Source organism: Labeo rohita, chromosome 8 (assembly GCF_022985175.1).
Source record: "Labeo rohita strain BAU-BD-2019 chromosome 8, IGBB_LRoh.1.0, whole genome shotgun sequence".
Lineage (NCBI taxonomy): Eukaryota > Metazoa > Chordata > Actinopteri > Cypriniformes > Cyprinidae > Labeo > Labeo rohita.
In genome coordinates this window covers 31,575,831-31,598,272 of record NC_066876.1, presented here as the reverse complement: position 1 = coordinate 31,598,272, position 22,442 = coordinate 31,575,831, and the positions used below count along the sequence as shown (strand labels likewise).

Sequence of the window (22,442 nt, the reverse complement as noted above, 5' to 3'; positions counted from 1 at the left end):
AAATAAATTAATAATAATGATACAAAAACAATCTAATAATGAAACAAAGCCCGCATCATACTTATATTAATTTTTGGTACATAATAAATATTTATTAAAGTATCATATATTAAATATTAAATAAATACATTATTAAACAAATAAGTAAAATATATACTCTAATATAATCTAATAATGAAAATTACTTTAATTATAAATGTAAATTATTTAAATATAATTTACAAAACATAATTTGAAAAAATATTATGTAGTCATTTCTATAGAATAAACAAAAAACAAATAAATAAAAATAAATACACTAAAAGAAAAACAAGTTCATTTAATTTACAACAAAATGCAATTTTAAAAATACTTTTAAAAAACATACATTTAAATTATTTACATTTAAATATGATTTACAAAAAAACTGTAATTTCTTAAAACCATAAAATAAATAAAAATACACAAATAAGAACAAACTGCTTCAATGAATTAACAATAAAAATGTAATTTACAAATTATCTTAAATGTCTATGTAATTGACCTAAATATTTTTTTAATTACATAAAAATTACATTTAAAAAATTAATTATTCCAAATAAATAAATAGTAATAAAAAAATTTAAATAAACTTTACATTTACATCAAAAAAAAAAATCAATGAAAAAAAAATTAATGAAATGAAACAAAAATAAAAATACAAACATAACAAAAACAATTATAAAAAAAATATGAGTTGAAAAACTACCATGATAAAAAAAGAGTTCCAAGAAATATGATCTGTATGTAATTTTATAATATAATTATAACATATTATATATTAAATAAATAAATAATTAAACAAATAAGTTAAATATATATAATACATAAGTATAAGTAAAAATAAGTATAATATATTTGTTACAAAATATAATTAGAGGAAAAAACATGTAATAATTTATAACAATAATAACAACAATTAATTAATAAATAAATAAATAAATAAATAAACAAACAAAAAACCATAATGAGATTATCTAATAAAGAAAAAATCCGCACATACCTATACATATATACAACATATACCTAGAGAAAATATTTAATAATTTTAATAATAGATTTTTTTTATTATGCATATTTTTTTTCTACATATGATTACATAAAATAAATATTATTTATTTATTAAAATTCTTACATTATTTAATAAATTATTAAACAAATGTATTGTTTAATATATATATATATATATATATATATATATATATATATATATATATATATATATGTATACATATATATATATATATATATATATGTATATATATACATATACATATATATATATATATATATATGTATATATATATATATATATATATATATATATATATATATATATATATATATGTATATATATATATATATATATATATATATATATACATATATATATATATATATATATATATATATATATGTATACATATATATATGTATATATATATATATATACACATATATATATATATATATATATATATATATACACACACACACACACACACACACACATACATACATACATACATACAAAAACAAATACTCCTAAAAATCTCCAGAATTAAATGCTTTGTTACTGAATGTGTTTGCAATAAATTGCATGATCAAACCATATAAATGCTTCTGAAAATGAGTAGTAAAATTTGTGTTCAGTCATATTTTTGGAGGGTGCAGATAATAACGCTCACGTGGCAGAAAGTGAGTTTGACACGGCTGTCTTACACCAAACTTCGCTTTCTCCGGATGTTTGGTGGATCTGCTGTCGTTCTTCAACATCCGTGAAAGTGTGAAAGTTTCCAGCAACTCACGGCTCAAACTTTTTGAATGTTTCATGAGCAAAAAGTGCACTTCCACCAAAAACTAAAGCAGAACAATTAGAAGTGCGGCGTGAGCGATCCGGGACGGCCTGTCAAGCGCATCTCACGCAGAAGAGCTCCTGCGCTTCCCATCTGACGGGGTTAAAATCCCGGGCCGCGGCGTGAGGAGCTCAGGGAATCTCTCAGCGCTGGCAGGTCCTGCGGTCCCAGCGCGCGCAGCAGGGTTTCTAACCATTAAACACCCTCTCGCACTGTCACGAGCAGCCGTCAACACGCCGCCGCACGTTCAGTCACCGGAGACCGGCACAGAGATGCTGAGCGACAGGCTGAGCGCTCAGAAATAGCCTCCTAATTCGCACGTGAGATTTTACACGCACACCTTACCCGCACTCGGGATCAGGAAACATTTCTAAAAAATGCATCGTTTTTAGCAAGGGAACGAAACTTTGCAAATGCTTTGAGATCCTCAAAATACACAACATCTATTTTTTCAGAATTTTTACAACTATTTTTTTAAGAGATACAACACGTTTCGTGTTCGGGTCATTTTTGACCCGGGTGTCTATGGAGCAGCATTAGGTGTCAAAAATGCTTTTTGAAAAATTAACTATGAAGTTGTATTAGTGTCAAAACCTTTTGTAAAATATATTTAGCCTTTTCCCCATATCTCACACACTTTTGGGACTGAATATTTATGTTGTTTTGTTAGAAATAAATATGTAAGCTTCATAAATTTGGACTGTTTTTGAGCAATCATGATTTAACATATTCCAATATAATTTATCATAAAAAGATATAAATATATTAAAAATTAAATATTAAAAAATATATATATAAAAAGTATATATTATATATATATATATATATATAATACATATTTTTTTTGTTGTGGTTTATGTGTAATTTAAAGATTTTTTTTTTTTTTTTTTTTTTTTTTAGAAATTTTAATTATTAAAAAGGGGTACATTTCAAATTTTAAAACTAAATGTTTTCCACAATAAATAATAATATTTTTAATAAAAATACAAATCTTTGCATTTTGCATTTTTTAGTTAATATTATTAACTAAAAAGCTTTTTTAGTTATTATTACTAAAATTTGTTTTCCAATTTTCTATAATAATCTTTTTAAATTAATTCATTTTTTAAATAAAAATTACAAATGACTGCAATCATGATTTATACATGCAAAGGAATTTATTGTACTGTTTTATAAAATAACGATTCTTTGAAATATGAAAGCAGCATTCATAATTTGAATGCCTTATGAGAGTTAGGTCTGTAAAATCATGTAGCGGGTCGCTTTAGTGCTGAGCGTCATGTCACGCCGAACACATGAAATATCTGCACAATTTACCCAGAATGCCCCGCTCCTGCGCTCCTCACAAAGACAGAAACAAGGGGGATATAAAAACAAGGTGCATATAAAAGGCAAGCGCGCGCATTAGTCACGCGGGGCGTAATAAGAGCGCCGGCTCTATACGAGGCTCAATAAAGCAGCCGCGCACATAAAGCCCCACACTGCGCTTATTACTTCCTGTGGGGCCGTTAGCACACGCCAATATAAGGCTGGAGATTAGCGCCTTATATGAGACCACAGAAACAACGCAAACGCTGTCAGGAGACACTGTCAGCTAAACTACAGTCAGACCGTCGCTGGAAATGTCAGCCACCATCAGATCGTATGCAAACACCAAACACCAAACACAACACCTGCTGTGGTGAATATGCAGAAGCGTGCGGCTAATGCTAACACTCACTGATTTACTGTGTTTACTTTCCCACACTAAAGCAAACAACGCCATGCAGTGATTTTACCACAGTTACCGTACGACATGAAGAAAAACTCAAGAAATCAACCACAGCAATGTTAAAGAGAAATTCTTCCACCGAGTAATATAGTTCATTAGACTATATAATAAATAAATTGTTTATTTACTTTGTTTATTAATACATGTATCTATTTAGCAAAATTGACATCTATTATTATCTATTAAAACTGTCTATTATCTATAAAGAACAACAATAATAGTAATAATAAATATCAATAAATAATAATAATATAAATTTGCCTATATAATCAATTATTATTTATTCTAATTAGTAACAACAATAACCACACCAACAATAAAAAAAAAAAAATAAAAATCATTAAATTATCATTATTCTAAAAATGCCAATGGGGACAGAAAAAAAATAATTAAAACAATTCAAAGAGAAAACAAGATATTTTTATGACCCTGGTGGATTTTTTTTCTTGTTTTAAGTATATATAATATAATATAATGTAACGTAACGTAACGTAACGTAAAGTAATATATAATAGTCCAAATTAACATGTAATTTAAAAAAAATCATGTTTATTATTATTATCATTATTAAATACATTTTTTATTTACTTTGTTTATTAAAACATTTAACTATTTGGCAAAATTGACATCTATTAAAACGGATCTATATAGAGCAACAATAATAGTATTTTTTTTAAATAATAATAGTAATAATAATAATATAAACAATTTATCTATGAAGTTCCAATTTGCCTATATAATAAATTATTATTTATTCTAATTAGTAACAAAAACCATAAAAAATAAATAAAATAAAAAAACATCATTAAATTAACATTATCAAATATAAAAATACATTATTATATATGTATATATATATAAAAAAAGGCCAGTGGGGTCAGAATGAGAAATGATTTAAACTTAACTAATTACAACATAATTTAAAGAGAAAAGTTATTTTTTCTGACTTTGGTGGACTTTTTTCTTGTTTTACAGATAAATAATAATAATAATAATAATAATAATAATAATAATAATAAATACACTACTCAGCCTATATACACATTAAATTACATTTGCTTATATAATAAATGTAATTATTATTTATTTGAATGGATATATTTGACTAAGTTTTTTGAACATTGGTGTATTACAGTTGCTGGTGTTTAATAAAAACACACACCTCTCAAAGCACACCGTTACACTGATTTTACCACAACCTCTTTCTCACAATGGTTTCATCTAATCATAGTTTTGATGCTAGAACTACCTTTTTCTAATATATATATATTTGATAAAGTTTGTTGAAATGATTTTCATGTAATGTAACGCAGTGTTTGAGCAATGACGGCTACATAGTTTCATTTATCCTTGTCGTAAAGCAAATAAACAACAGACAAACTCCTTATTCAAATGCTTCCTGTATGAAACGGTGTTTGAAAAGCTCGATTCAGACAATAACGGCAATAACAAACGATGGCAATGTCATGATAAGGTTAAAGGTTAAAGCGTGTGAACACACACAGATACAGACAGACACGTGTGACACGGGCGATACGGCCTCGTTACACGGATCTGCTGCTGAAACGAAGAGGTTTTACGAGTGTCTGAGAACACATGTCCTATACCGCACCAATCCTCCTCCTCTGCTTTTATTCGTCCTTCAGGACGCCACTGAAAAGTTATGAATTTTCAATGTCGTAAAAGAAATATTGCACAATCATTTTTATGGCTGTTGGGGTCAGAGCTGAGATGAGGACATAATGAATCCTCCAAAGTCCATTTGGGTTTTAAATAGTGAAATCCAATAACGCTGCTGTGGACGAGCGTCACGAACACACTGCATCTCCTGAGGAACACACACATATTACAGCCAAACAACACACCGCAAAACATCATTTTATTACTCATATGCTTGTCTTGTTTTCCAGTGCAAATATCTGAACGTTCATAAATCAACATACATTTACTGGAGAAGCAAAACAACTGAAGATATTAAGTTTTGTTTGATGAAAAATATCCAAATTATGCTTATTATGCTATGTTTGGGGTTAAAACAAGATAAAAAAAAAACAAAAAAGTGTCAGTAAGGTCAGATAAGAATAATTGAAACTTAATTAAAACTTAATTTAAAAAACCCATTGGAACATATTTTATTTATAGTCTTTTCTAGTCTTAAATAAAAGCATTAATGATAATAATAATAAAATTAGAAGATAAACAATTCTTCCACCAAATAATACATTTTTTTAGCCTATATAATAAATGTATTAATTAGTTTATTGTTTATCAATACATTTAACTATTTAATAAATTTGAATAATAATAAACAAATTATTATAATGAATAATAATAATAATAGCAATTAATAATAATAATAATAATAATAATAAAAACTATTCTATAACAATACTACTACTACTACTAATAAAAATTAGAACATAAACAATTCTTCCACCAAATAATATAATCTATTAGCCTATATAATATTTGTTTATTCACTTTATTAATACATTTAACTATTTAATAAATGTGAATAATAATAATAAACAAATTATTATAATGAATATTATTATTATTATTATTATTAATAATAATAATAATAATAATATTATTAATACAATCAATGTAACATGCAATAAATATAATGTTCGATATTTATTAATAATAATAATAATAATAATAATAATAATAATAAATATTATAAACAATTCTATAATGATAATAAAATTAGAAGATAAACAATTCCACCAAATATTATAATTTATTCACCTATATAATACATGCATTTGTTTATTCTGTTTATTAATACATTTAACTATTTAATACATTTTAATAATAACAATAACATATAATAATAATAATAACATAAATAATAATAATAATAATAATAATAATAAAAATATTAGATATTTGCAGTGGAAAAAAACAAAATTGCTCAATAAGGTGGTCATATTTTTTGCAGTGAACTACAAGAATACAACATCCAGAAGATCAAAATCACCTAAACATTTATGAGAACCAAATCATAAGAGTGAAATAAAGAATAAAACAGAAAGTGTTTGTGAAATTACAGGCACAAGGCTGAAGTTGAGATGCAAAAACACCTTGCAAACACCTACATAAGTTGAGTACAGTTCATTTTATCATTTTTACTGTATGAGAAACATATTTTTAAAGTCTAGACTGTATTTGCAGCAATGCACAATCCCTCTATATGAGTTCAAAGGAAGAAAACAGTCTGAAAGAGACTGAATGCAGGGGTTTATAAGGTCATACGGCACAATAACTGAGCGATTCTATGATTGAATATTTTGCTCAGGTGGTTTATATGGACTTTACTGGATGTCATTTGAGGTGCACAAGCTGAACGGACACTGAAAGCTGAACTAATGCCAGTAAAAGCCGCTCACGCTTCAGAGACGAGCTGATGAAACCATCACTCTGAAATCTCAATCATCAAACTCTTACTTACAGACTCACTTCATATTGATTTCCATTGTAATCGTCTGAAACTGGAGAAATCAGGAGTGTGAAATGAACCGTCAGAAATACTCACACAAAACACTGATACAGACCGTTTGACTTTATATACAGTACAGTTTGAGCTGATTGAAAGAAGTTTCTTCTGCTCACCAATCCATTACAAATACTGTAAAAGTTGTAAAATAGAATTTTAAATAGCTGTGAATATCTGTTAAAATGTCATTTATTTCTGTGATCAAAATCATTCTAATATGCTGATTTGCTGCTCAACAAACATTTCTGATCTTCTTTGCACAATATTTTTGCGGAAACTGATACTGATTTTATTTTTTAGGATTTACAGATGAATAGAAAGTTCAAAAGAACAGCATTTATTTGAAATAGAAACATTTGTAACATTTTAAATGTCTTAACGTTTGATACATTTCAATACATTGTTGCACAACAGAGTCTAGAGTTCCGAATTTAAAATCAGACGGATTGATTTGGACTGATGGAAATCACTGCATGCAAACACACCTAATGAGAGCGTCTACAGAAGCAGACGAGCGAACGAGACTCTAAACGAGACTCTAAACGGCTCAAACCGTCCCTTTCCAGTGCAACTAAAAGAATTGCACTCGAGTGCATTTGTGGCCATCAATAAATGTGTCTGTCTGAACCGCACTCACTCCATTACTCAGAAAATGTCACTGTTGTCAGTTTTTACGTCCATTAGTGACTGCAGACACTGAGAAACACACAGATGTTCCTGTGAATCGTATGTTTCACAAATTTGTTTGTTTCTCTGTTTGTCACAGTCTGAACATCAGTGATTTTCAGTGAAAGCTCAGCGTCAAACAAGACTTTTATGTCGTTATCTTATACACACCAATGCAGCTTGATCTCCCCCTAAACTGTACGGCATACAAAAGAAGAAGCCCACAAACGCACGCGAAAAAGAAAACATACGGCGTGAAATAAAGAGAGAAAGCAGTAAAAAACAAACCCTGAATCGCTATTAAAGGGGTCGTCGGATGCTAAGTTCAGTTTTCCATGTTGTTTGAACATTAATGTGTGTTGGCAGTGTATGTACAAATCTACCCTATAATGATAAAAATCTATGCAGTGGTTTTTAATTAATCTGTAAAAATAATATTCCCTTTTTCAAATCGAGCCATTCTCAGATGCCTGTCGTTGTGGCGTCACACCAACAGAGGGTGAGCGTTTTACCTCAGATCAGTTGTAACAGTCCGCCCTCTTTGTTAAGTTGCCGGAGCAGGGATGTAAGTTAGACAAGAATATCTCCCATTGAGCGATTAAGGTGTTGTGTTGCTGGATGTAATAATGAACATAGTGGTCGTCATTTACTCCCGACATCTGAGCCGCTGAAGATGCAGTGGATTACATTTGTCTGTGAAGGGAATGCGCCACGCGATCTACATATATCCGTCTATGTTTGTGTGAATCATTCATGATCCAGCTTCACTTACAGCAGAAGTGAGTATAAGGGTTTTTTGTGAATCTTTGCGATCGCCTTTCCTAATAATGTGCTAGTTAGCAAGTTTAGCGGCCAAACGCGGCTAAATGCGGCTAAAGTAAACAGGCTCGTCTCTCCACAGAGAGAAGAGAGGGGCGGGGCGAGCAGAGCTCATTTGCATTTAAAGCAGCCTCAACCAGAATGAGATGATTTTTGCAAAACTGATTTTGGCAAGGTAAAAAGAGTGTTGTTTTACACAACCATTGAGGATTTTTAACCAAAGCATATTACAGACTTTTCATTAAGACCCTAAAGAAACATATCAACTTGTGGAAAATAGGCATCCGATGACCCCTTTAATATTACTATGAACTGTATATACCCAACAATATATGGAATATTTACATTTGCATTCATGCATCTGGCAGATGCTTGTATACCAAGTAACTTATATTACATTAAAATAATATTTTAAACACATTATTTTATTATTATTAGAATTTATTTATTTGTATTTTATCTCAAATTATTATAATATATAATAATTATAATTAATTATATTATTAGTAATATAGTATTATAATGAATAATTAAATTATTAACACCACTATTTATGATGACTATAATAAATAATAATTAATAAAAAATAACAATAATTAGTAGCAATAGTAGTAGCATGAGTAATTTGATTATTTATTACAATAATTATAACTAATTATTGTTTTTTTAATCATTATAACTATTATTAATATTTGTTAATTTGTGTATAAAACCACTATTTGGAATTACTATAAATATATATATATATATATATTAAATTAAATTATAAATTATAATTATTCATTATTATTTTTATTTTTATTTTATATTATTATTTGTTAACAATTTGTGTATAACACCACTATTTATTATTACTATAATAAATAAAAATAATAATAATTATTATTAGTAGTAGTAGTAGTAGTAATAGTAGTAGTACAAGTAAATTCTAATTAAAATGTGTAAATTATAAATTGCAATAATTACAATTATTAATTAATTATCATTATAACTATTATTGATATTTGTACACAATGTGTATAACACCAGTATTTATAATTATAATAAATAAATCAAAATAATAATAATAATAATTAACAATTTGTGCATAAACACCACTATTTATAATTACTATTATAAGTAATAAAATAATTAGTAGTAGTAGTAATAGTAGTAGTATGGGTAATTAAATTATAAATTGCAATAACTATAATCATCATTTTACCATTATAACTAGTATTAACATTTGTTAACAATGTGTATAACACCACTATTTATAATCACCATAATAAATAATAAAATGTATTATTAGTAGTAGTAATAATAGTACTATGAGTAATTAAATTATACATTGCAATAATTACAAAGTATTCATTTATTTATTTTTATTATTATTATTATTATTAATATTAATATTAGTTAACAATTTGTTCATTTAATAAAACAAATAATAAAATGCAAGGTACCATAGTATAAGACAGACTTTTAAACTTTATAAAACAATGAGAAACACTTCTCATATCTGCTGTTGATGATGTCAAATGTGGTATGTCAATCAAACTTCTGTCATTCATCTATCATGAATTAAAAGCTTGTCTAAATAGACTGATGAAACATGATGGAGTTGTGATTATCCTCAAAAAAGGAAATCAACATAACTTAACAAGAAAATACCAGACGATATGAACTAGTGGGTTAATGGGATTAAACATGCCACAATGTGCTTCTGAGCTGAAATACTGGCTGTCAAAAACATGAAAAATCAGAAATCACAAGAGAGACCAGCAGTGTCTGAATGCAACACTTCATGCATTTAAAGCATTATGAATTTCCTTATTCAGTCTTCTTATTGGGTCTGTTCAGTTCATGGTAATAATAATAATAATAATAATAATAATAATGCATTTCAAAAGAGTTTCCTGCTACTTTTGTACAGTAAATAATCCCAGTGTTGTGTTTGATGATGGTGAAGGTCACGTCTGAGGTGTTTCTCAGCGGGTCACGCTCTCAGAATACATGACAAATACACCTGTGATCTGCATGATGATGGGCTTCGAGTCTGAGCTGAATGAAAATGTCACAAACACTTCACACGACGACAGAATGAGACGACACAGACCGGATTTGCCACCAGGGCAAGGGTACAAGGGTATTAGAGTTAAAATTTCATTTAGTTTAACTTTAGTTTAACTTTCATTTAGTTTAAAATTTCATTTAGTTTAACTAATAAAACTACATAGACATTAAAGGAGAAGTCCACTTCCAGTACAACAATTTACAAATAATTTACTCACCCCCTTGTCATCCAAGATGTTCATGTCTTTCTGTCTTCAATCGTAAAGAAATGATGGTTTTTGAGGAAAGCATTTCAGGATTTTTCTCCATATAATGGACTTGATTGGTGCCCCGATTTTGAACTTCCAAAAATGTAAATGCAGCTTCAAAGGGCTCTAAACGATCCCAGCTGAGGAAGAAGGGTCTTATCTAGCGAAACGGTCTGTCATTTTTTTTTTCGAAAAATAAAAATTTGTATACTTTCTAAGCACAAAAGCTCGTGTGGCACAGGCTCTGGGATGCGTGTTCACGATGCTACGAATTAGTAATGGGTCGTTCTTAATCGATTCTTTAATTTTGAACGAATCATTAATGTGACTTGGGAAGAACGAGTCGTCTCGGGCAGTGATTCGTTCAGTGACGCATGCGCAACATCCTATTAGGTTTTGTACTGGAATTCACCTGTTTCGAGTCTTCAGGTTTTTTGTGTTGTTCATTCATCTTATGGAGCTGTCACGTGATGAACGAATGACTCAAACCTGAAAACCTGTCAGATAAGAGGTGAGGTGAGCTAATCATAGACTAAAGACCCAGGTAAACAATTAATTAATCTTTTCTGTTTCTTATAGCATTATAGTTTTGTCTTGTTTGTCGTGTGATCGACGTTTGTGTAAGCAGTAGATGTGTTAGGGAAGTAACACGTAACATTTTAATTATATTTCGCTAAAATGAACGAAATGACTCGAAAAAAGATTTGTTCATTTTGCTGAACGAGACTTAAAGGTCCGAGTCGGTAAAATGAACCGAACTTCCCATCACTACTATGAACTACTTGCAAGTTTATTGTCTGTGTACTGAATACGGCGAAAATCTCCATCTTATTTTCTCCTACAACTTGAGAGGAGGACATCATTGTACCTTTTTGTTTGTAAGCAGCGTTTACAAACTTACTTGCACTTCCTTAGACTTTGCGCGTTTGCTTTGTAAACACTGGGTCTGTAGTTTCGCCTACGTTCCACGTGACCTTTCGACTTGATTCAATAGTACGTAGCGTCGTGAACGCGCATCCCAGAGCCTGTGCTACATGAGCTTTTGTGCTTAAAAAGTGTAAAAAAAAAAAAAAACAACAACAAAAAAAAATGTATATTCTGAGAAAAAAAACAGATCGTTTCGCTAGATAAGACCCTTCTTAGAGCCGTTTGAAGCTGCATTTAAACTTTTTTTTATACATTTATACTTTTTCTTCACAACTAAAGACAGAAAGACATGAACATCTTGGCAACTCATGACAAGTAAATTATTTGTGAACTGTTGTTCTGGAAGTGGACTTCTCCTTTAATCTAATAAAATGACAAAAACAAAAGAAAATGGAAATCGAATATATACACAAAGAAAATAAATAAAAAATTATAATGAAAAAAAATTATAAAAAATAAAAATACTAGACTGCATTTTATTTTAATTAATATTATTATTTAGTAAATTAATCAGTTTAACAGTGTTTCTCATTGCTTTTCTTCCATATATACTGGAATGAATGAATGAATGAATGATAGATAGATTAATATAAATAAATAAATAAATAAATGAGCGGCACATTAGTAATGACAAAAACTAATTAAACTAAAGCAGTTTGAATGTTTTCTGTGCGTCACCGCGGCTCGACTCAATCACTAACCAGAAAACATGAAAACAGCACTTAATGGAAGCCGAACGGAGGCTCTTCGACGTGTGTTAGTACTTCAGATGTGCTCTAGCAAGTGAACGCAGCACGGTTTGTCCATTTCCTGCGCTCACAGCGGAAATTACAAGAGCATTATTACTGTGCCGCATCTCTCTGGATCTGCTGATTAAAAGCAGAAAAACACCAACAAGAAGAGAACATGACCGACGGATTCAACAAACTTCTATAATAATCAATACTAGAGACACGGCCAGAAATGTGCTTTTCCATTAAGCGGTAATATTCATCCCTTGGACTGATTTTCCATGGCCATTTGTTAGGGCAAGTTTTATTACTATTACATGTAATAAACGTCATCTTTAATGTCAAACAAATATGTAAACATCCTTGAATCAAGACATATTTACTGGAGAAGCAAAATAACTTAAGATATTAGGTTTTTTTAATGAAAAATGTGTCAAAATGTATGCTTAAAACAAGAAAAAAATATTTGCCACTCACAGAAATAAACTTCAAAAATCATTCCCTGACCTCATTGGCAGATTTTTATTTTATATATTTTTTTCTCCATGTTTTAAGCAAAAACTCACATTTTGTTTCTCATGTAAATGTATCTTGACTAAATATTAGGATATTTAGGATAAACTATTTATTAGGATTATTTAGGATATTTTATTTGTACTGGAAAACAACACAAAAATACTAGGGATGAAAATAATGTTTTGCATAATAAAATAAAATAGAAATTAATTATAGGAATGTTACAACAAAAATCATTATTGTTTATTGATTATTGCTCTTACCATTCTTACTATGTATTTTTGTATTTTTTTTATTTGTACAAATATCTAAACATTCTTAAATCAACTTGAGAAGCAGAATTATTTAATATCTCTTCTTTTTTTCCCTGAAAAAATGCATTATTAAGCAAATTTAACAAGAACAAATATCTGCAAATGAGCTCAGAAAAATAACCCTTACAAAAAAAATTTTTTTTAATAATTAATATTAATTAAATTATAAAAATTAATATTTTGAATTAATTCCTGCTTTTGATATTGTAATAATAATTATTAATGTTGATTAACAGAATGCATTGCAAAAAACAAACAAACAAACAAAAATAAATCAGATTACTTGCATCTTAAATTTAAAGACATTTTTGCTCTTTTTTTGCCGTCAATCACCTGTAATTTCCAGCCCTGGATGGAGATTTAAATAAGAGGCTCAAACCTCAAATTCTACTACTACCTCAAATACTAACTAATAAAATCATTTTTTTGCAGTGTAAAATAAACAAAACAGGAATGTTATGACAAAAATCATTGTTGATTATTATTGCTTTTGATCTTGTAATGGTTAACACTGCAAAAAAACAATCCATAAACATAAATCTTTGATGCAACATGAGCAGATCGACCTTTTCATTTCATTTCCACATTTAACTTAAAATCGCAACATATGTAATAGATTTACTCTAATGGTGCACGGGACCATTTCTGTGCCTTTTTCTTGAATTTAGAGGCATCCTGTTGCATTTTTTTTTTTGCCCTCAAGCACCTGTAATTTAAACGAGAAGCTCGAACCGGCCAAGAACGCGGATGCAAAAATCAACCTCCTATTATCCAATTGATCAAGAGCCGCGCAGGAAATCCACCGATCATTCCATTAGCAGCAGGACGCGGGAGGACGGGCGTATTTAGCGGCCCTCGGAAGAGCGACGGTGTTGGACGTCACCTTAAAGCGACCCGCATTAGGCCGCGGAGGCCCGGCGGATCGGGTGTCCTCCATTAATCTTCTTTAAACGCCGGGATATATCGGGCGCATTCCAGGCCATCATTAGCGTTGGGTTTTGATGTTGCGCTCATTCATCACGGGCCGAGGGGTCGTGATTACCGTCGCTACGAGTTCTGCTGACGTTAAACAAATGCTGCAAGGAGTTCGGGGCGATTCGGCACATTACTGCGCCACTTATGTGTAATTATCTCAAGTGGGCTGAAATACATTAGCGGCGGATCAGACTTCCCATGAGGAGCGCACGTGACCCGGAGAATCCAAATGTGCTTTTTAGTGAAATTCAACACTATAAATACGGCTGGTGAAATACAAACTGCATGTTTTTGTATTTACAGTAGCATCTGCTAGTGAACCTGTTGCTGCACATATAAGACTGTGTTAATCGCAGTCTGTTTCTGTGATTTCAAGGATTTAGAGGTTAAAGTTTGCGGTGAAGAAGCATCATGTGTCTGTCCTTCAGGCACTTTAACTCAGTGCTGCCAAAGAAACACTAAAGTGACTTTCAGAGACGCGGCTCGTCCGGCCAAAACCTGCAGAGATGGAGTTAGGATGTTCTCAGTGTCCGAGATGACCGCTGGACTCTAACACCGTGTCCTAACCTAGTGCTCATCTGATATGAGTTTATTATACACTCATTCTAATGTGCTGATATGGTGCTTAAGAAACAGCTTTTGATGCTTAATAGTTTGTGGAAACTGTGACAGACTAAAAAAGTAATGTTTTTATTCATCGATAACGGATTAAATTGATCAAAAAGATATTTATAATGTAACAAAAGAATTTTATTTCACATAAATGCTGTTTTTCTTTTAACTTTCTATTCATTTGTGAATCCTGGAAAAAAAAATGATGCTGAAAAGTCAGGTTTGCTCACAGGAATAAATGACATTTTAACAGATTTTCACACAGAAAACAGCTGTTTTAAATTCTAATAATATTTCAGAATGTTTGCTGTATTTTTGATTAAATAAATGCAGCTGAGTGAGCAGAAGATAATTCTTTCAAAGACATATGTTGATACACACATATTGCTGTCTTTCCATGGCAGTAGGAAAAGTTATATGATTATGAAAACTAATTTATAAAATAAAATAACTAAATAAAATAAAACACAATAATAATAATAATAATAATAATAATAATAATAATAATAATAAAAGCTGTTTCACAATGACCGTAGGCAAAGTTTTAGGATTTTGAAAAAAAAAAAAAACAAAGAAATAAAATGAAAAAAATACATAAAAGCTGCTTCACCATGACAGTAGCCAAAGTTTTAGGATTTTGACAAATAAAATATAATAACTAATAAAATAACTAAATAAAAACAAAACAAATAAATAATAAAATAAAACAATAACACTAAACAAAAAAAAAAAAAATAGTAATAATAATAATAAAAGCTGCCTCACCATGACACTAGGCAAAGTTTTAGGATTTTGAAAAAGAAAAAAAAAAAAAATAAAAAAAAAAAAAAAAAATAATAATAAAATAAAATAAATAAAAATAAAAGCTGCTTCACCATGACAGTAGGCAAAGTTTTATCATTTTGATAATAAATAAATAAATAAATAAAAAAAAGATGCTTCACCATGACAGTAGGCAAAGTTTTAGGCATTTGAAAAATACAATAAATATAAATAAAATAAAATAAAATAAAATAAAATGATAAAATAAAATAACAAAAGCTTACTGCCTTACCATGGCATTAGGTAAAGTTATATATGATTCTAAAAAACAACTTATTAAAAAAATAATAAAATAAATAGTAAATAAAAAAAAAAAATTATAGTAAAAGCTTGCTGCCTTACTATGGTAGTAGGTAAAGTTATAGGATTTTGAAAACCAATTTATACATAAAATAAAATAATAAAATTAAATTAAATTAAATAAAATTAAATAAAATTAAAAATAGCAAAAGTTTGCTGCATTACCATGGCATAAATAAACAAACAAATTAAAGTTACAGGATTCTGAAAAATAATCTAAAATAAAATTCATTAAAGCCTGCTACTTGGCATTACAGTAAGCAGTCTTATGACTTTCAATACAATTTAAAAATGTTAAAAAGCAGGGTAAATAACTACTGCTTCACCATGACAGTAGTCAGGCCTAAAAGGGAAAATTAAAAATGGCCTCATAACGCTACATGGGTGTCTCATCCAGTACGTCTAGCGGTCAGGTTGTTCATGTCATTCCGTCTCACTGTTTGCCCCGCTGACTGCAATCGACACAGCTGCATGTAATGACGTGTAATGCTTCTGACGGCAGTGATTTTCTCAGCGCTGGTGTCCATGGGAAAGGCAGGGCCAGTCGTGTGGTCAGTGTTTGGGCAGCGGCTCAACACAAACACACACCGCAACACCGTCATTTAAGAGCACTGCTGACCCCCAAATCTACTCCTGAAGGCCTTTACACTTAAAACACTAAAGCAAATCTCTGTTCTGTCGTTCGGTGGGAGGAGAGCGGCTAATAAAAGCCAAATGTGTTTTCATTACTCTGAGCAGAAGAACGGCTTATCGGAGGAGTTTTGCTCCGTCACACAGTTACATCTAACATTACGTTTGGCAGCGCGTGTAGCTATTGTTCGCTCGCAGTAATCGCTCAGCTCGGTCCTTCAGTCTCAGCAGGCAGTAATTACCCAAAGCGGCCCGTGATTCAGCGCGTGAACACATGCAGCTGTCGCAGCCTTTGTTTCAGGGATCAGAGGCTTTATCTGCCTGTACTGTATGATCTGGACCACAGACTGCCAGAGATCAACGATGGGACTGACGACGTGCGTTAATACGGCTTCAATGGACTGTACGGACGGAAACACACTCCAGACGTGAAATACAGACACAAAAGATCGACTAAGACACGACTTGAGTGCCGTTCTCTTATGCAAACAGAGGAGAAGACATTAAAAAACATAAACCTGGACAAATATAGAAAGCCGTAGGATTTTCATGTACAAATAAAAACATAAAATGTAAAAGAATGCTGCCTTGCCATGATTGCCAAGATTTTGCAACAAACAAACAAATAAATGCAAAAGACTGCAGCTTCAAAAGATTGAAAAAGTAGTTTGATAAATAAAATAAAATAAAACAGAATAAAATAAAATAAATAAAATTCAAATAAAATAAAATAAAAGCTGCTTCACCATGAACATAGGCAAACTTTTAAAATTTTGACAAATAAAACAAAACAAAATACAATAAAATAAAATAAATAAAATAAAATAAAAGCGGCTTCACAAGACAGTAGGTTTTAAGATTTTGAAACATTAAAAAAAATAAACAAAACAAATAAAAAAATAATATAAAAGCTGATTCACAATGGCAGTAAGCAAAGTGTTAGGATTTTGAAAAATACAATTAAAAAATAAAATAAAATAAAATAAAAAATAAATAAAATAAAAGCTGATTCACCATGACAGTAGGCAAAGTTTTAGGATTTTGAAAAAAAACCATTTTTTTTTTTTTAAATTATATTAAATTAAAATTAAATAAAATAAAAATGCCTGCTGCTTCACCGTTACAGTGATCAAACTATTAGGATAAAATAAATTATAAATATAATTTGCCATGCTTTGCCATGACTGTAGGTAAAGTTTTAGGATTAAAAAAAAAAATATATATATATATATATATATATATATATATACACACACACACACAGTAGTCAACATTTGAAGTGGATCAAAAGCTTTCATAAAAGTTGTCCTAAAAGCAAAACAAATACTCATTCTTGTCTTAGGACAACTTTGATGAACTTTTTTGATCCACTTTAAATGTTGACTACTATATATATATATATATATATAAAAACTAACTGTGTAAGAAGACTAAAGGTTAAAGTTCATGTCTGTTCTAGCGCCCCCTGTAACCCTGACAATGCAGCGTTTCGGAACCCGACATCAAGCTCCTGCGGCCTGAAGTGTTCATGTTTCAGACATATGGAAACGAAACGAAGTGCATCCAAACTCATCTGAGTCTTACCGTGATCGGTGATCTTGCAGGACACCAGATAGAGTTCCTTCAGACTCCGACCCTCTTTAGCGATGATCTCCACACACCTGCAGACAAACACACAGCAGAGGGTCAGTGAGGGTCTGCGGCCATCGGCACACGCTCGTTAATCAAAGCAGGTGCAATTCCATCACCTGAGCGTAATTACATCACACTCTCCTCAAACCCAACCATTAAACGTGACACACCGCCGGCCCTTTCTTCTCCACTGATCTCATATCTGCACCTCAAAAGTGTTCGGGAAGAAAATTAATAATTTAATTGAATCGACTCTGATTAAAAACTAAAAGGGCTTTCAGATGGGAAAAGCCTCCGTGCTCAAACTGCCAATGCTGCCACTTCAAAGACACGTCAGCGGATGTGAAATTGTTGCATGCGTGATAGAGAAGAGCAGGACAATCACAGCAAACCTGTAAAAACTGACACGTCTGTTTGACCCGTTAAATTTTAGAGCAACATTTATTCTATAGAGAGTTCAGCCTTCAGATCCACAGCTTATACAAACACTCTTCATGATGTACATGATGTGTAGGAAATGAACTGAGGACCTCAATCACAGTTGCATTCATGCATTTGACAGACGCTCACATCTAAAACAATAATGCATGCAGGAAAGTTTTGGTTTATAGAGCATGTAAACATATTCAGCATACAAGACGCAGCACAAGAGTGAACAGGAATATTAAGAGAAAATTCAAAGGACAAGACTGACTCGAAATTAGTTTTTTGCTTAAATGTTTATATATATATATATATATATATATATATATATATATATATATATATAATATTTTTTATTTTTTCACATCACCAGCTGCCATCAACTAAACTAAACTGAAAATAAAATAAATAAGCAAATTTTTAAGATTTTGAGGGGAAAAAAATAGTAAAATAAACCTACACTAAAGTAAAGCAAATTCAGTAAATGCCTGTTGCTTCTGTATGTAGTTAAAGTTAATTTGATAAAGAGGTAAGACTGCTGCTTCTTAATGACAATAGGCCAAAAAAAACATAAATAAATAAATAAATAAATAGGAAAAACAAATTATAAACACACAAATAAATAATTAAAATGATGTAAACAACTGCTGCTTTACCATGACAGCAGGTGAAGTTTTAGGATTATTTAATTAAAAAATAAACAAATAACATAACATAACATAAAATAAAATAAAATAAAATAAAATAAAATAAAATAAAATAAAATAAAATAAAATAAAATAAAATAAAATAAAATATAATAAAAATACTACTGCTTTACCATGACAATAGGCAAAAAAGATTCTGAAAAAAATCTTAAATTTAACATATATTTTTAAAAAATTGAAAACTCTTAAATCTTTTTTTATCTAATAAATAAATATATATAAATTGTAAATAAATAATGGGTAAAAGCAAAAACCTGTTGCTTCAGCCTGCAAAGTTAATGTTAAAATTTAATAAAATAAAAGTTAAAAAACTGCTGCTTCACAATAAAATAAAATAAAATAAAACAAAAACAAAACAAAACAACTCCTAGATTTTGGGGGGAAAAAAACTAATACAATAAAACTAACCAAAAAAAAAATTAATGTATGAATAAATAAACAAATAAATAAATAAATACAAGCAAATACACTAAATGCCTGTGCCTTCAGTAAGCAAAGTTAAAGTTAAAATTTGATCAAATAAAAGTAAAACTGCTTCTTAATGAAAAAATAAAATAAACCTGCAAAATTGTAAATCTTAAATTTAAATGTAAAATATTTTTTACAAATTTTGAAAAGTCTTAAATCAAATGAACAATGGGTAAAAATCTGTTGCTTCAGCCTGCAAAGTTAAAATTAAAATTTAATAAAATAAAAGTGAAAACCTGCTGCATTACAATAAAATAAAATAAAATAAACTGACACCATCAAGGACTTCTTGCTGCTACATCAACCCAAAAGCTGCTACTCTGGAGATGTTCACCATCTAATGCACAGAAATGTTTTCCATCTAACTGAATCTAGTAGAGTTTCTACAATTCTGTCCGTCTGTTTTACCCTGACTGTGACCCGATCCAGCCCAGAGATGATCAGACCAGTTCATCTGGCCCAGAGTCTGGTCACTCCAGTCCAGTCCTCATATGAGGTTCAGAATAAATGAGCAGATCTAAGCACAAGGCAAACTATGGTTTATGAGGAGGTATAAATGCCCAAACCAGCAAAAAAAAAAATTAATAAATAAATAAAATAATGATGATAATAACAATAAAAAACAACCAACCAACAAACAAACAAATAGCTTTTTTTAAAAAAAAATTTAAACAATTATAGAAAAACAAATAATAAATAAAGGCATACATGACTTTTTACTTAATTTGTAATATTTTATTTCTGTTTTGTTTCCTTTAACATTATTATTATTTTTTTTTTATTTCAAGTAATTACATTTTTTTTTTTAATGGTTTTAGTTTTGGTTAACTATAATAATCCTGATGTGAGCATACGTATGATTTAAAAGCATGTAATTTGATGGAAATAATGCAGCTTTTATCTTACTGTAGGCTGATCGTCTGAAATCACTCTCATTACGGTGGTTCGCTCTCCGTTTCCTCTCCTCACTAATTCCCCTTCCTGCGGCCATGACTCAAGGCCGTGATGTCCAATAAAGGGACATTAAAGTAGTTTCCATGACGACAAAGACACTCCACCGTCAGCCAATTAGGCTGAGAGCAACGGCGGGCGAGCGAGGGACACTTAGACAGAGAGAGAGAGGGGGAAAGATCTGACTCGCCACAACAATCAGGACAGACGAGTAAAAACACACTGATGATGATGAAGACACGTCTTCATCACGCCTCCGCAGCCTTTGTGTGTCATTAGCGTGTTTACTTTAATCAGAGCGGCTGATTGGTGACTGACAGCATTGGGAATCAAAGTCCAGCTCCACGCAATGGAAACACATGGACTCGTGGCATTGTTATGATTAACCAAAGTTAATTTAGTTTATATTGATATCAAAACAATGTGATTATGATGATTCAAACAGCTGTATTTACTAGCAGATCTGTCTGCAATCATGTCAACTCAAGTCAATCACCTTCACTAACTCACCAGTAACGCCTCCAACCACAATCATCATTAACCAAATACACACATAAACTACTTCTGTTTTCTGTATTTCAAAATAAAAATACAATTACTAAAATTAAAAATAAAATAACTAAAATAAAAACACTTGCATACAACACAAAATGTAAACTTATTTTACTTCAGCTAAATAAAAATGGCTAAGAAAATAAAAAATATTTTTATTCTTCATAACATTTTTTTTAATGTTTATTTATGCATTCATATATTTTTATTAAGTACCAATACACACTGTCCAAACTGTTACTGTTTTTTGCACTAATATTAGATATAGAGGTCCAAGCCTGCAGAAAAAATATTAACCAAAATAAATAAATAAATGAAAAAATAAAATAAAAATAATGAATAAATAAATGTAATTATGTGAAAATAAATAAGGGCATAAACTACGTTTTTTTTTTACTACTAAAATGACTAAACATTTCATTTTAATTCAGTTAAAACTGACAAATAAAAAAGAATAAAAGATGTAAAGACATTTTAAAAACTACTAAAAATGATGTAACACTTCTCATTTTATTTTAGTTAAAACTGACTAAAAAAAAAAAGAATAAAAACTGCAAAGAAATTTGAAAAGCGGCTAAAAATAACTAGACATTTCTCATTTTAATTTAGCTGAAATTGACTAAAATAAAATTAATAAAAACTACAAAGGAAATTTAAAACACTACTAAAAACAGCTGAACATTTCTTAAAATAAATGAATAAACACTAAAGAAATTTTAAAAGCTACAAAAAATGACTAAACATTTCTCATTTTAATTTAGCTGAAATTGACAAAAAAATGAATAACTGAATAAAATTTTAAAAGCAAAAAAATAAAAATTTCTCATTTTAAAAAATTGACAAAAAAATGAATAACTGCAAATAAAAAATGTAAAAGCTACAAAAACTGACTAAACATTTCTCATTTTAATTTAGCTGAAATTAACTAAAAAAAATGAATAACTGCAAAT

The 22,442-nt window shown here is 29.8% G+C and overlaps 1 protein-coding gene across 4 annotated transcripts in view; it reads right to left on the bottom strand.

Moving 5' to 3' along the window:
• Window positions 1-22,442, bottom strand: part of fbxl17 (F-box and leucine-rich repeat protein 17) — a 269,969-nt gene that overhangs the window by 58,268 nt on the left and 189,259 nt on the right. For all 4 annotated transcript variants that reach the window (XM_051118072.1, XM_051118073.1, XM_051118074.1 and 1 more), the window contains exon 8: window positions 18,344-18,420. In XM_051118072.1, the coding sequence (XP_050974029.1) occupies window positions 18,344-18,420 (77 nt within the window). The remainder of the gene's footprint in view (window positions 1-18,343; window positions 18,421-22,442) is intronic.